This window comes from Xenopus laevis, chromosome 5L (genome assembly GCF_017654675.1).
Source record: "Xenopus laevis strain J_2021 chromosome 5L, Xenopus_laevis_v10.1, whole genome shotgun sequence".
Classification (NCBI taxonomy): Eukaryota; Metazoa; Chordata; class Amphibia; order Anura; family Pipidae; genus Xenopus; species Xenopus laevis.
The window spans coordinates 30,619,974-30,635,598 of NC_054379.1; the positions used below are offsets into that span (position 1 = coordinate 30,619,974).

General features: G+C 40.8%; 1 protein-coding gene across 3 annotated transcripts in view; it reads left to right on the plus strand.

The window, feature by feature from the left end:
* spred2.L (sprouty related, EVH1 domain containing 2 L homeolog) overlaps positions 1 to 14,857 on the plus strand; it is a 76,363-nt gene extending 61,506 nt beyond the window's left edge. For all 3 annotated transcript variants that reach the window (XM_018262817.2, XM_041562638.1, XM_041562637.1), the window contains exons 5-6: positions 9,422 to 9,568; positions 11,389 to 14,857. In XM_018262817.2, coding sequence (XP_018118306.1) covers positions 9,422 to 9,568; positions 11,389 to 12,036 — 795 coding nt within the window. In that variant the 3' untranslated portion in view covers positions 12,037 to 14,857. The remainder of the gene's footprint in view (positions 1 to 9,421; positions 9,569 to 11,388) is intronic.
* The last annotated feature ends 768 nt before the right edge of the window (positions 14,858 to 15,625 follow it).

The following is a 15,625-nucleotide window of genomic DNA, read 5'->3' on the forward strand; positions in this document are numbered from 1 at the left end:
GGGATAATACTTCCATGTTGTTTTTATCGGGATTGCAGAAGCCTGCATAGCATTTCTGTTTCTAGAACCTCATATCTGCTGAGCGGATCCTCCTGCTGGAATGATTTCATGTTGGACTCGGCAATATTCTCATTCTTCTGAAGTTATTGTTCAGATACATTCAACATTTTCCGTCTCCCCAAGGACAGCAAATCCTTGTTATTGCAATGCTTTTGTTTGACTTTGCTTCTTCCAAAACATCCTGTTTTGTGCCGCCATAGCCTACTGACTTTCCCGTGGATCTGCACCTGTACTTTGTTGCCCCCCCCTTCTGACATCAATGGGAAGAATGAAAAAATTAGCATAATTACAAACAAAATAGTACATTTTGCCACTTAAAGTTCTTCCTCACATTAATTGCAAACTGTCATTTTTTTTGTCAATAAGAGAACATGCCCTGGGAAAAACGTTAACGGTTTAATACACTTAGGGTGCCTTACTAATTGCCAACCTTCACTAAATTCAACTTTAGTTATTCGTTGTTATCAAGTCTGCATGTTATTAAAGGGGGTCGAAACACATAGACCAATTAAACTTTGCCTAATAAAAGAAAAATGCATATTGGAAAGCTATTACTAGATATAAATGATATTTAGGTTATTTGTAAACTTATACAGGTATGGCATCTGTTATCAGGAAACCCATTATGCAGGAAGAGGCGAATTACGGAAAGGCTCTCAGCATTCACCCCTAATAAGTGTTTGTAAAGCCCCATCTTTTAGCTCAGGAGGACATGAAACAGTCCTATTGGACGTACCCTTCACTTCTGTACAGCTTTATCATGTATTTTTAATTCATTTTTGGCATGCACTAACGTTCTGGTCGGGCAGCTGTGTTATGTTGTTGTTGTTTTAACATAAAAGATAAAGTAGTCTTTGTTTTAAAGACATGGGATTGTAACCTCATGTATGTCCAATTCAAAAAAAAAAAACTCCACTAATAATGTCTGCATCCAGCTCTGGCTTTAATGCAGGAATTCTTAACCTATGGGTCAGGACTCAAAATTGGGACACCATGCTGTTTATGATGGGTCTCCATGGTTCCTTTATATACTGGGAAGAGGGAAAAAAGAACAGAGCTAGTATAAGCAAGTGGTCACCCCCTACATGTTTATTGTGTCATAATGCAAGGAGGAGCACCCCTATTTTTTTTTTTTACCCCGCCAGAGGTGTGGCTTGCATTCCAGTTTGATACAATAGTCTTTTTTTATTTTTTTTTCTTCAATAAAGCTCCCTCCCAGTGCCGGCAGCCTATTTCTGGCAGGGGGCAATTCTTTTTAAATAAAATATTATTGTGTCCCCCAACCAGAATGTGGGCTCTATTTGCCCACACCTCTGGCAAGGTAAAAACACCTTATAGGTGACTTTTAACATATTGTCACCCCTGCAATTCCCTTTTCAACAAGTGAGAGAAGCAGATTTTCAATTGGCAGGTCTGGCATTGCCCACAACTGCTTTCAGGATGTTGACAATCACTTTGGGAACCTGAATATAGGGCTGCACAAAATCCGAGGTTACAGTTTTATTTTTGTTCAAGGTTTGTATGGCCTTTGCTTTGGGCTTGGGATTTTACAGTATATGATGCCTGGGTCAAACATGGCTTGCCATGCTATCTGCAGATAAGATTCTTAAAAGGGGGTTATTCACCTTTAGGGCAGAGACACACGTGGAGAATCAGTGAGATTAAGTCGCCCATCGACAAATCGACTCTTCTTCGGGCGACTAATCTCCCCCAACTGCCTTCCAGCCGGCTAGAATCTAAATCACCGGCGGGATGGCACTCGGAGTGATTAGTTTTCCGAAGTTGAATCACAATGAAACTTCGGGCGACTTCCGAAAACGAAGCGATCCGAGTGCCATCCTGCCGGCGATCTTGATTCTAGGCGGCGGGGAGATTAGTTGCCCAAAGAAGAGGCAAATATTAGGCCGGGTGACTAATATCCCTGAATCTCCACGTGTCTCTGCCCTTAAAGTAACTTTCAGTATGATGTAGAGCATGATTTCTGAGACAATTTGCATCGTTGCGACATGCATTGATTTGAATAAGAGACTGGAATATGAGTAGGAGATGGATTGAATAGAAAGAAAAGTAATAAAAAGTAGCAATAACAATAAACGTGTAGCCTTATAGAGCATTTGTTATTTTTTTTTCAGTTGGGTCAGTGACTCCCACTCTGGAAAGAACCAGAAGAAGGCAAATAAAAACTATAAAAAGGAAAAAAAAAACAACTGAAAAGTTGCTTAGAATTGGTCATTCTGTAACAAACTAAAAAATTACCTTGAAGGTGAACTACCCCTTTAATTAGTTTGGAACATACAAAACTCAATGGGGGGAATTCACAAAAGTGTCGGTAAAAAAAGTAACCCAGAAGTGGCGGTCGACAAATTTGTAAAATGTCGTACGTACGGCAAATTCACAAAGGCAGATGTTACCATCTCTGAATGTCTCGTAAGTCCGACAATTTTCTAAAATGTCTTATATCTTTTCATCGTACAAACGACATTTACCAAGACTTTTTAAACGACAATTTGTCTGACATTTTCATTTTGGAGAGCCTAAAGTGTCTGAAAAATTGTCGGTAAAAAAAATGAGTTTACGAGTAATTCATAAAAATGTCGGGAAAAGTGGCGCCGAAAAACCACGCCCACTTTTAACGACACTAATTCAATAGTGTCGTACATGTCGGAAAACTGGCGGAGAAATGCTCTGTGAATTTGTCGGCTGTTGCTACGACACTTTCTACGACATTTTAAAGACATTTTTTCGTTCCCGACACTTTTGTGAATTCCCCCCAATGTGTCATTGTAATCAAAAAATTTCTGATTCCCATTTTTATGTGTAGTGCTGCCCATACCCATAGTAAGGTAAGCGGAAAGCCTAAGCCTTTACATGTCTGGAGTATGGAACAGTTGCCTTTTGAAACAGCCAGGTAGCCAGACAATAGTGGCGGGCTAAGGTAGAGCACATGTGAATGTAATCTAAGCTCGCTCTTGACTTGTTTTGGCATCATTTCCCATTGTGAAGCGACGAGAAACAACATATCTTGTATTTCCGTTACTGCTGTTGACATTTGAGTTTTCTTTGTTTCTAAAAATGCACGGAGGGGCGTAGTGCAAAAAGTGGCTCTGGGAGGGAGATAGGGCTTTGTGCTGCTGAAGGTGACACTAAGCAATGCGTGCTTACGGTTATTGAGAAATCCGCTACGCTGGCCCGCTGACAACTACTTGATTGACGCCTTCCTGTTAGCGCTGGGACTAGAACTGCTTTTTATTGTACACAGAAACCAGAGAGGGACCAAGATCCATGCCAAAAATGTTGTCTGTGCAATTCTGCATTCTGTGTAATATTCAACTAGAGGTATGGGACCTGTTATCCAGAATGCTTGGGACCTGGGGTTTTCCGGATAAGGGATCTTTCCATAATTTGGATCTTCATATTGGGACCTGTTATCCAGAATGCTTGGGACCTGGGGTTTTCCGGATAAGGGATCTTTCCATAATTTGGATCTTCATATCTAAAGTCTACTAGAAAATCATGTAAACATTAAATAAACCCAATAGGCTGGTTTTGCTTCCAATAAGGATTAATTATATCTTCGTTGGGATCAAGTACAAGCGACTTTTTTATTATTACAGAGAAAAACAGGAAAAAATTGTAAAAATGTGGATAGAATGGAGTCAGTGGGAGTCGGCCTTCCAGTAATGCAGAGCTTTCTGGATAACGGATCCTATACCTGTATTTGCCTTTATAAATACCCATATTTGCAAACATTTTTAAGTGTGAGTGTGTTCTCTCCAAATTGACAGATATCTATGGACTATGTTCAGTGATTGGCCAGGCTTGAACAATTCATTTGTTGATGCGCCCGGCCGTTCAATGGCTGTTGCATTGGCAGATGAGGAATTCAAGGGGAGCCGTGTCACTTTTTGTTGTTGGAAAGGTGGCCTTACCACGTATGTTCACACTTATGATTCCTCTCCACCCCACCCCCCCCCCATGGGCCAAACGTACCATATGGGATCGGCCAGTGTATGGCCACCATTGCACATACTAGATTGCTGCATTCTGAACCAAATCAACCTATTGGAAGAAGTTGCAGCATGCTGTGTGACCTGATTAGTTGGGAACACTTGACTCTGATTACTAATGTACATGAGACCTCAAGCTGTTGGCGTGGGGCAACTTTGTTGTCAAAGTCTTTTAGACAGCCCATACATTGGCAGAACCAATTTTTCGGACCTATCCCAAACCAGCGATCCGAACTGCAACTCGCATATTTACCCACTTGGATCCGCTACCCGACGTCGGGCAACTGCCTTATCCACAACTTGATCCCTAAACCTCGACCACCGTTAAACAGTGCTGTTGCTGCAAACAAAGTTTTGTAAACTTTTAAAAGGTGTAAAATATAGATGATATAACATAAGATAAGAAATATAAATGGGACCCGCAACGCGACCCGTATCTATACCCGCACCCAAAATCCTACCCTCATCCCGCAAGGCTACCCACTTTTTTTGAGGGTAACGCGCGGGTACCTGACCCGCTTCAGGTCTCTACACCTGGGTGTCCAGATTGGGTTTGTTTGGTGGTGACTCTGTGTATGGCCACCTTAAAGTTTAAAGTCATTGTCGTCCCAGTTTGACATGACACTGACATATTTTATATTTAGTTGAGAAAGGAATTCTGATTGGAATTCTGACCAAGGAGCCTTATCCAAAGTAATTTTTTATGTAAACACAACATTTTTTTCATATACCGCCTCACACACAATTTATATTTTTTGCTGATCTTGACGTTACAGCACACTTATATTTTAGGGCTTTTGGTTGCATCAGCTGTTGGGATGTCTCGTAAGGCCTGCTTCCAGGGAAAATACGTTCTGGTGATGTCAACTGTCTATAATTGACCCTTGCCAACTTCTAAATACCAGCTCTGCTTCTAGTGTGGGAAATGTCTGCTTTCAGAGGTTACAACAGGCTTTGCAGCCAACATAGGATGAATCACTTTAAATGGCAGTAAGTCTGCATCATCATCATCGTCACCATCGCCGTCCAAATATAAATAAACAGAAGATTGTGTCCGATAATTGTCAGAAGTAGCATAGCCGTGAGGCACGCATTGTGATGAGGAAGTTGCCTAACTCAGTGATTATTTTAATTGTGTAGCTTAATCAGAATGGGGACAAACAGGAGGTCGGTGGCAAAGGTGACGTATTATTCATGAGAAATGATCACTACACAAATTAGAGCAGTTTACTGATGTGTGTGTGTACAGTGCTGATTATACTGTGATAGTGTTTTCTTTAAGTAGGTTTAGGTTCACTTTATACCATATTCCCGTTTGGTTAGACCCACAACAAAGCAGTCTGTTACATACAATAGAAAGCTTGCTGTGTGGCATAATAAATATGTTTCCCATCCTAATTTATTGCGTTTCCAGAGATTTGGTTGGGCTCATATGCCAAGAAGTTCTTCACAACTGCAGCCTATCTAGTGAAGAGAAAGTAAGCCATCTTTATGAGATGTAGAACAATGGTTGTGTAACAACCCTGAGAGGGACCCAACCAGTAGCCCAAAGGCTTTTTAGGGTAAGAGAAACTGCGAAAATGCCTATTGACTCCTCAAAGCCCATTTTTCCATAAGATTTTGGGGTGACCTGTTCCTGAATGGCTGAAACTGCAATGTTTTGTCATAAATGCAAAATTCTTCTGAACTATAAGGGGCGACGACCAACTGTTGGGCCTTACACTGGATCTAGAACCCCAAAAAATCCAAAAAACACTTATCTACAGTGTAGGCTTCCAAAATGTTGGCTGCCTTAAGTTGGCCATAGACGCAAAGATCCGATCGTAAGAATCGAGGATTCGTACGATATTTGGACCGTGTGTGGAGAGTCCCGACATTTTTCCTCCGGCGGAGATCAGTTGTTTGGTCGATCGGACAGGTTACAAAATTTCTGTCGCCTGCCGATAATATCTCTGAGTGTATTGCCGAACGTACGATTTTCAGAGGGAGACTGTCACTAGCTTTTGTCGGACATAACTATCGTACAATTGCTGTCAGGGGCAGAACATCGGCTGATCTGTTCTTACTACTTCTGAATGGTAAGACTTTGATCTTTATGGTTAGTGGCAGGTTGGGCGATGGGAAAGTCCGATCGTAATTTAATTTGTACGATCGGATCTTTGCGTCTATGGCCAGCTTTAAGGCACTCACAGCCGACTGATGTGATTTCTAGAGGGCAGGGCTCAGTCTGGAAATCCTTTATGGTCAGTTTTGGGGTAAATATTTCAGTGTGCTCCTCAATATTCTTGGTTCTACAGCAAGGTGAATTATAGTACTGTAAGTATTTTGACATATCTTTGATGGTATGAGATGGTGGGGTCCTGATGAAATGTTAGACTACAGGGCATCTGTAAAAATCTGTAAAACAAAAAAATGCAAAAAGCATTGGAATTCTAGTGGAATAAAGTGAAGGACTTTAAATAACTCGATGAGACAATTGATTCTAAGATCTAATCAGCTCATAATTTTATTTCTCAGGTGGCCCACAGATCCAGTCATTCACCGATGAGTTTAGACCCATATTAATATGTGTCCAACTTAAGGGCAATTTAGTAGGGAAGATTACCCTTGATGTAGCTAAGCAGGTTGAGGGTAAAGATGCTCATCTTTGGAGGGGAATTTAAAAGTGGGAAAGACACATGGGAAAAAAAGACTTACAGAGATCAGTTGTACTTCAGGAAGGGGATTGTAAGAGTAAATTCTTCCTGAGCTCTTTAAGAAATAACATTGATGTGGGCTTTGTAGGTCAGTAGTGCTATTTTAAAATGATCCATGAAAACATGGAGAAGCCAGTAGAGAGACTAGCTCTGTTAGACAGCAGAAAAGGAACAGCTGGTGATGGGGATGAGCCTGCCATCTTTGTGGAAAGGAGACCGCAGGAGTCAAGAGGTGGCAGGTTGTATCTCTAAGCTAAAGCACTTACAAGATGACCAGATCATCTTATTAAGCTAGCCTCATTCCCAAATTGCCCAAACTCCTACAGCAATATAGAGCAAGTGCAAGCTTGAAGGGCCCACAGAGAAGTATCACCAAATGTTAGTCATTTGAATTAAACATTTAAATGAAAGCCGAAATAGTCACTACAAATGGGTGAAGTAAAGAGATTGTTTAAACAGAGCTCATCTTTACAGATACCAAGAAGTCCATTTAAATTCAAATTCTCCTTGAGCCCTTCAGCCTTGTGTTTACTCTCGGTAGGTGTTGGGGTCCTGAGTTCTTTTCCAGCTAAAACATTATCTGCAAGGTGTGTGTATACTGTATGTTCTCCTTGTGTCTGCATGGATTTCCTCCTTCCAAAAATCATATAGACATGTTGACTGGCAGCCTACTGTGTGTGAATGTGATAGGGACCATAGACTGTGAGCTCCACTTGGGCAGAGACTGATGTATAATCTGCTGCATATAATAATAAGACCTTCCTGTAAAAAAAAAAAAAAAAAAAGTCTGACCATCGTGGTGGACTTTTAATTTGTTGTTGGTTTTTCAGCTGAGCGCAGGCATGGAGGGATAAATGCTCATTCTATTTTTTTTTTCTTGCTTTGCTCTTCCCTGTCATTTGTATTACATTGTGACCTCGGACATCTATTGTGACCTCGGACATCTTCCAGTAAAAAATACTACCCCAGTTTTACTTATTTAGCTAATCCCCCCTTTGTTTACCATGGCCGCAGCTTCGTTTGCGGTTGAAGGAGATGAGGATGTTTTCCTTTTCTTTGCTGGTGGCCTTTCGCCTCAGATGTTCCCATAAATTATGTACTAGAATAGAAGAAAGAATATGGCTTTTAATTTAACCTCCTCTCTACCAAAGCAGATCTTGCTCAACGAGTAGAATGTAGCAGAGAAACCTGTGCCCCACATTGTGATAGAAGCTTCATGATTATTTATAAAACTATAATCTTAGCAAAGTGCCCATTCAATTATCTTCAGTGCTCTTTTTGTCATGAAGCAGGGTAAGGACTAGGGATGCACCAAATACACTATTTTGGATTCGGCTGAACCCCCGGATCCTACTAGAAAGATTCGACCGAATACCGAACCAAATCCTAATTTGCATATGCAAATTAGGGGTGGGAAGGGGGAAATCATTTTTACTTCCTTGTTTTGTGACAAAAAGTCACGTGATTTCCCTCCCCGCCCCTAATTTGCATATGCAAATTTGGGTTCAGATTCGGTTTGGCCTGGCGGAAGGATTCGGCCGAATCCTGCTGAAAAAGGCCGAATCCTGGATTCGGTGTATCCCTAGTAAGGACCTTGGCCCAGGCGGCACTTTACCAGTGCTGGCAAAAAGCCTTTAGCCAATGACTGTGTGCGTAGTTCAAAGGTTAATCGTGAAAAGTGCAACCTGGAAAAGCAGAAAAATGTGCCTTCATTCATGCCTTTGCGTGTAAAGCCACCCCATGAGTTTGCTTAGTCATGTTTACTTGTTAAAACACATTCCATGTCATTGAGACGTTGCAAGCAGGAGTTGCCATTAGAGCTTCAGCTGTAGCAGGAAACCTCCGTGTTTAGTTGCAATTTATACAATCTTGTGTGACTTTTTTGTTTAGTAGCTTTTCAGAATGCAAAATCTACTGTTCTATAGACACATTGCATTGTGTGTGCATGTGTTGAATTTTGATCTTTATGTAATATGTGGTTACTAGGGCTTACGAGTCTTAGCAACCAAGCAGCAGTTTGGAAGTCATCATAGGCAGTCAGTTTACATCACAGGCTGAATAGAAAGACTAAGGGGAAAGCATTTGTTGAAATTCGTCCATACATAGCATACATCCATTTCTATATCAAGTTATTTGCTAAAGCCCTTTTCTCTTTTTCCATACAGTCTCCTGTGGAGACAAGAATAAGCCCTTAGAACACACAAAATGATGCTGAGGTTAATGGAAAGGCCTATCTTCCTCCTTCCATGCTCATACTTTCCCTGCACTCTTATATTTCTTTCAGCTCCCTATGGAGTCCCTGCTTCAGATGCCCCAAAGGGAGGCAGGACTTAGGCAATTGCAATACAGTGTGCAGTCTCCTCTATATAATATATACGAGTTCAGTAAATTATGCGACACAAATGACATCACTGAACACTGTTTATAAATGATGACATCACTCCACCTCCTTAGTCAGTCTTGTTAAAATGTATCTGTAACCCCAAGAATAACGTTGTTTGAAAATGTTGGGTGTATCTCTGTATCTGTTTTTTGCAATGTTCTATTGCTGGAAAACACAAAAGAATCCTGAGAGAGTGCTGATGGTGCATGTTGCGCTGTTTGGAAAGTGTTGCACTACTAATATAATCTCTAATATAAACTCTCTGTTTCTTACAGACCAGCACTGACAGCTCTTCGAACTCATCACAGAAGCGAGAGCCACCGGTGAGGACCATGGCGTCTCCTTTGCCCGGCGTTCATTGCCGATATAGCACTCTGAGCAACATCGATCTTCCTGGTTTTGAACATTATCCTACAGAACAAGTATGATGATTACTTCCTTGGGGTCATATCCTCCTTTGTGATCCAGCACTTACTATATTATAGTGCTAGTATTATAATAACTGTACCTGTACCTTAGTCCTACAACAAGCAATACCCATTCTTCCAAACACTCTCACTTAATAGCATTTGAAAAACAACTGGAATCCATTAATTGATCCTTGAAACAACTAACTATAGTACAATAAAATCATATGTCCTATATCAGGAGCTTATAGGAGTTTCACACCCAGTTTGAACATTGACTGGCAGACTTTTCTCACTCACTCATTTACTGATTCATTCACTCAATCACTGACTTATTTGTTCTCTCTCTCTCTCTCTCTCTCTCTCTCTCTCTCTCTCTCTCTCTCACTCATTTACTGATTCATTCACTCAATCACTGACTTATTTGTTCTCTCTCTCTCTCTCTCTCTCTCTCTCTCTCTCTCTCACTCATTTACTGATTCATTCACTCAATCGCTGACTTATTTGTTCTCACTCTCTCCCACTCTCTCTCACTCTCTTCCACTCTCTCACTCACTCATTTACTGATTCATTCACTCAATCACTGACTCATTGTTCTCACTCTCTTCCACTCTCACTCACTCATTTACTGATTCATTCACTCAATCACTGACTTATTTGTTCTCTCTCACTCACTCATTTACTGATTCATTCCCTCAATCGCTGACTTATTTGTTCTCACTCTCTTCCACTCTCTCACTCACTCATTTACTGATTCATTCACTCAATCACTGACTTATTTGTTCTCTCTCACTCACTCATTTACTGATTCACTCAATCACTGACTCATTTTCTCTCACTCTCTCCCACTCTCTTCCACTCTCTCACTCACCTTTAAATTAACTTTTAGTATGGAGTAGATACTGATATTCTGAGTCAATCTGCAATTGGTTTTCATTTTTTATTATTTGTGGTTTTTGAGTTATTTAGCTTTATAGGATTCAGATTCGGCCGAATCCTTCTGCCTGGCCAAACCGAAAAATTACATTTAGGGGTGGGGAGGGGAATCGCGTGATTTTTTTGTCACAAAACAAGGAATTAAAAAACGTTTTTACCCTTCTCATCCCTAATTTTCATATGCAAATTATGAAAATATTTGGTTCAGTATTCAACGGAATCTTTCGGCCAAATCCAAAATAGTGGATTTGGTGCATCCCTACAAATTACCCTAACCACTATGGATTGATTTAAACAAGAGACTGGAATATGAATGGGAGAGGCCTGAATAAAAAGATGAGTAATAAAACGTAGCAATAACAATACATTTGTAGCTGTATAGAACATCGAATGTTTAGATGGTTAGATGTTTTGAAAGCAGGAAAGAGTCTGAAGAAAAAGGTAAATTATTCAAAAACTATATATATACACGCCACACACGATCCGAAAATCGTACGAATCCTCAATTCGTACGATCGGATCTGTGTGTCTATGGCCACCTTAAGGCTACAAATGTATTGTTATTGTTACTTTTTATAACTCATCTTTCTATTCCAGTCTCTCAATCAAATCAATGCATGATTTATAGGGTCATTTGGGCCCTAGCAACCAGATGGCTGAATATGCAAACTGGAGAGCTGCTGAATAAAAAGCTTAATGTCTCCACTCACAAATAATAAGAAATGAAAACCAGAATATCACTCTCTACATCATACTACCAGTTAATTTAAAGGTGAACAACCCCTTTAATCATGGACCCCGCTGTCAGAGTTTATATCTTGCTAGAGTAGGCCGTGTGTATTGGTTGTACAGCAGGACCTTTTGTTTATCTAATTACTGTGTATATCTGTGCATTTCAGTCATTGCCTCGGCCTCATCGACACGTCAGCTTCCCGGATGATGACGATGAGATCGTACGTATCAATCCAAGGGAAAGGAACTGGCTCACGGGCTACGAAGACTATCGCCAGGCACCTATTCATCGCAAATACCCAGACGCCGAGAGCATTGACTCTTACGTTCGGTTTGCTAAAAGCGAATCTACCAAACATGATTACAACTACCCGTATGTAGATCACACAAACTTTGGCATATCCAAAGACCTGAAGACCTCTGTTATAAATACCCAGCCTTCGAGGTGCTCGTCCAGGAGGAAAGATGGAGAGAGGTCCAGATGTATCTACTGCAGGGACATGTTTAACCATGACGAAAACCGCCGGGGACAGTGCCAGGACGCCCCAGATTCTGTGCGCAACTGCATCCGCCGCGTTAGCTGCATGGGATTTGCAGACTGTGTGCTCTATCACTGCATGTCTGACTCAGAAGGGGATTACACAGACGCTTGTTCTTGTGACACCAGCGATGAAAAATTTTGCCTTCGGTGGATGCTCCTTATCCCCTTGTCCATCATCGCACCGGGCATGTGCTGTTACCTCCCTCTGCGGGCTTGCTATAACTGTGGTGTCATGTGCGGCTGCTGCGGAGGGAAACACAAAGCAGCTGGATGATCACGTGGAATCCCAAGGACTTTTTAATCATATGCATCTTTCATGATCTATTGGGAAGCGCCTTGACGTGGAACACTCGGTTCCAACCTTTGGGTGCAGCTTGCCCCAACTTGAAAAGCAGTTTTATGAAGCCACAGTGAGTTTAGCTAAGGTGTCTAACAAACTCAGAAAAATGAAATGCTAAACCGGTAAGGAGGAGAAGGCATTTGAGCAGCTTTAGTTCTCACCATTGAGAATTCAGGTGTATAGAATGAACGCAGAGAATCTAAATCTGTCAAGCCTCAACTTGCCTGAAGTATATCACCTGTAAATAGCTTTGGCACTTCCAGAAATGTGGTATGTCAACAACACTTCTGCTAACGGGGGCTCAGATATGGTATAGATGGAAATAAATCCCCCTTATAAGTATTTTAACCTGCATCCAGGTATTCTGTTCTTACCTACGGTAACATAGGGTGAGACGAGTACCATCATGCAGTAGTTCTCCTTCATTGTTATGCAACCGCATTTATTTGAGAGTATATAGTATTGGATGTCCAGCACCATTTCTTCTGTTTTCCTTTTATGTATTACTTTAAATCTTGTGCGCCGAATGTGGGTTGCGTGTGCGCGCTTTCCGCATGGGTAACAATCCTGATTTATGCTGGAGCCACGTTCATTTCAGAAGATCTGTTTGCCTCGATGCTACACAGAGTGGCACAATTTGCACATGATTTCGAATGATCGATTCCTGAAAATCATCACATGACCCTTTATGTTTTTGGTTACTAAATCTCACTTAGAGTCCATCATGTAATGTTATTTTTATTGATATTTTCAAATATTTTTTTTACTGAGAAAAAAAGGGAATTCGATACAGTTTAGGTAACCACTTAAAGTTGAAAATTCCTCTTTCAGCCTAACCGTTCACGTAGAATGTTGTCGTTTTCTTTTCTGGCTTGTTTTATCCAGCAAAACACTACATTTTTGGTCACTTTGAGTCATGCTAAGCAGAAACAGATTAAAAGACTAAAGCCATGTGATGGCCGGGGTCGGACTGGGCCTCCTAGGAGCCACCAGAGAACTTGAGATTCAGAGCCCACTCTCAGAGCTTAAATGTAAGAGAGGCTATACAGGCCTATAATGGAAAGAAGAATGGGCTGATGGAATCTGTTCTTGGTTGAGGTCCATTGGGCGAACCCTTAGTTCTTTGGAAGCCCAATCCGTCCCAGGTGGTGGCCTAATTGTTTGTTCACCATACGGGTGATTCAACTTTCTCACACAAGGGATTAAAGCTGATATTCTCTTCTCTTATTTTTCCAACTGAGCGTTGGGTGGTCTGAAACTTTTTCTATTGCACTTTGTCGTTATCTCAAAAATGCAATGTACTTTAAAGAGGGAGTTGACTATTAATGAAAGCAAAGGTAGTTGAGTGACATGGGAGACTAGTCAAAAACACTAGATTAAAGGGAAGCCTCGCCCTCCACATGTCTAACATGGTGCTATTGTCTTGAGGATCTGGGGCAAGAGTAAAGCAATTCCAGGGCGGTGCATTGTCCAACGTCTTCTGCTGGTGGCAATGTATCTAAAAGGGAGAGGATCAAAAGTCATTTCGGTTTTATATATGTACAAAAGTATAGTCTTTGACTTGTTTTATTGTTTTACTGCGTAAAACTATTTCTTCTTCTTCTGAAGGCAAAAGTGTTGTGTGGTGGTCACAAGTGGGTAACCGACGAATTGGAACAGAGTTGAGAACGGAGAGTTGGGTCGAGTGAGCAATTACTCCTTGCCATGCTTTCAGGGTGCTTGATCTTGTCATAAGCTGTAGTGAACAACTATCGACCCCAAGTAACAAGCATTTTTTGGGAAGACCTGTGTATCTCATAAAAATCCGAAACATGGAGTTATTCTTAAGGAGCCATTGGCAGGATACCGAAGGAAGGGTCATACATACACATTTCTGTTGTTCCACATGGTCAGGTGGAGCTGCAGCTTTTCTTCACTTGTTCATCTGCCAGTGACCAACATGGTGCATTCTAAAAGGAAAGAGTGAAAATAGAGTTCACCAGAGAAAGAGAAACTCTTTTTTTGGTAAAAACTCTCATTTGAATTGGGAATTATCCAAACTCGATTCGAATTTTAATTTTGAGATTTATCCAACCTATCCCCTGGGAATAATTCTAATTCGAATATTGGCCACCTTAAACCTGCCGCGTTCATGTATAAGTCAATGGGAGAGGTCCAGTGATCAATTTGAAGATATTGGCCTCCCTGACATTCTCGGAGAAAAAAAACTCAAATTAAAGTTTAGTCGAATTTGATTCGATTCCAGTTTTCATGCTGGTAATATTCATTCGAGTTTTAGATATTCTATGTTTTTTCTTAAATAGCCTCCCAATTGAATTTTGAGTATAATTGAATTTATTAGAGTTAAAAACAACATAAATTAGAAATTCAACCGTTGATAAATGGGCCTCCCAGATTAAAATGCCCCTAAAAAATTCCATACAGAGATGTGATATTTCCCTTGGCAGTCTTTAATGCCCTTTAATAAAGAGATGCCTTAAAGACTGAAAAAATATGGCGCCCCCAAGAGAAAATTCACTGTATTGCAGTCTGCAGTTGCCTTAGAGTGTTCTCTTTTTCTAGCTCTGCGTTTGTGTAAACCCGACAGTCGAAAGGAATAGCAGATTGTCCCGTAAAACAGAATTGTTCACTAGTAACCGACCCACCACTGAAAGCAAATAGACGGTACTGGTTAATAGTTAATTAGGTGTAGTTACAAAAATGTACATTTCTTTGTTCATTGTAAAGTGATATAACTATTTTAAGTAAGATGTTTTATTAATAATAATAATAATTATTATTTTCAATATATTTGTAGTGATGGATACTACACAGACACAGCTTTACTTACAGCTCTCATCCCTTCTATTTATTAATGTCTGATAGAATTGCAGAAATAACTCCCCACGGTTATGCTTATTGGCTAGTAAATACCATAATCAATGCCTATGGGCCCCGCTGTTGCAGTAGAATTGACATCTAGTCCGTTCAGCTGTCGGAAATATCCCTTTAAGAGGTCCAACAATCACAGCAAAATGTATTGGTTACTTTATAAGAGGTGCTTGGGACCAGAAACTGACCCCATTGCTCTGCTCTCACCTGAGGCCTTATGTAGGGGTAAATATACACAAACTTTACTGTTCTGCTAATGAGGCTGGGCAGATGGTCAGCAAATCCCCTTTCTCAAGTGTGCTATTGCCTGACAGCAGCTGCTGGGCTTAGTTTCTGGCCCCTGCAGCAACTCTTGCAAGGAGCTTCACATTGCAGTCACCATAGACCTCTATTAGGGACACAGACTCATCGGTATCTTTAACTCATAGAAATAAAAATTAACAAAATTATATCGTGAAAAATAGCCAAATAATTTTTGTATTTCAAAGTATATATATAAATATATGGAAAGTTATAGCTTCCTAGCATAGTACAATCTAAATATTGGGAGGCAGCTGGGGACTGGCTTCCTGCACTTGGCACTGCCGTCTGTGCCGTAATAACCGCTTGCAGTTTATTGCCTTCCCCCCCCACCCTCCACTTGCACATTGAC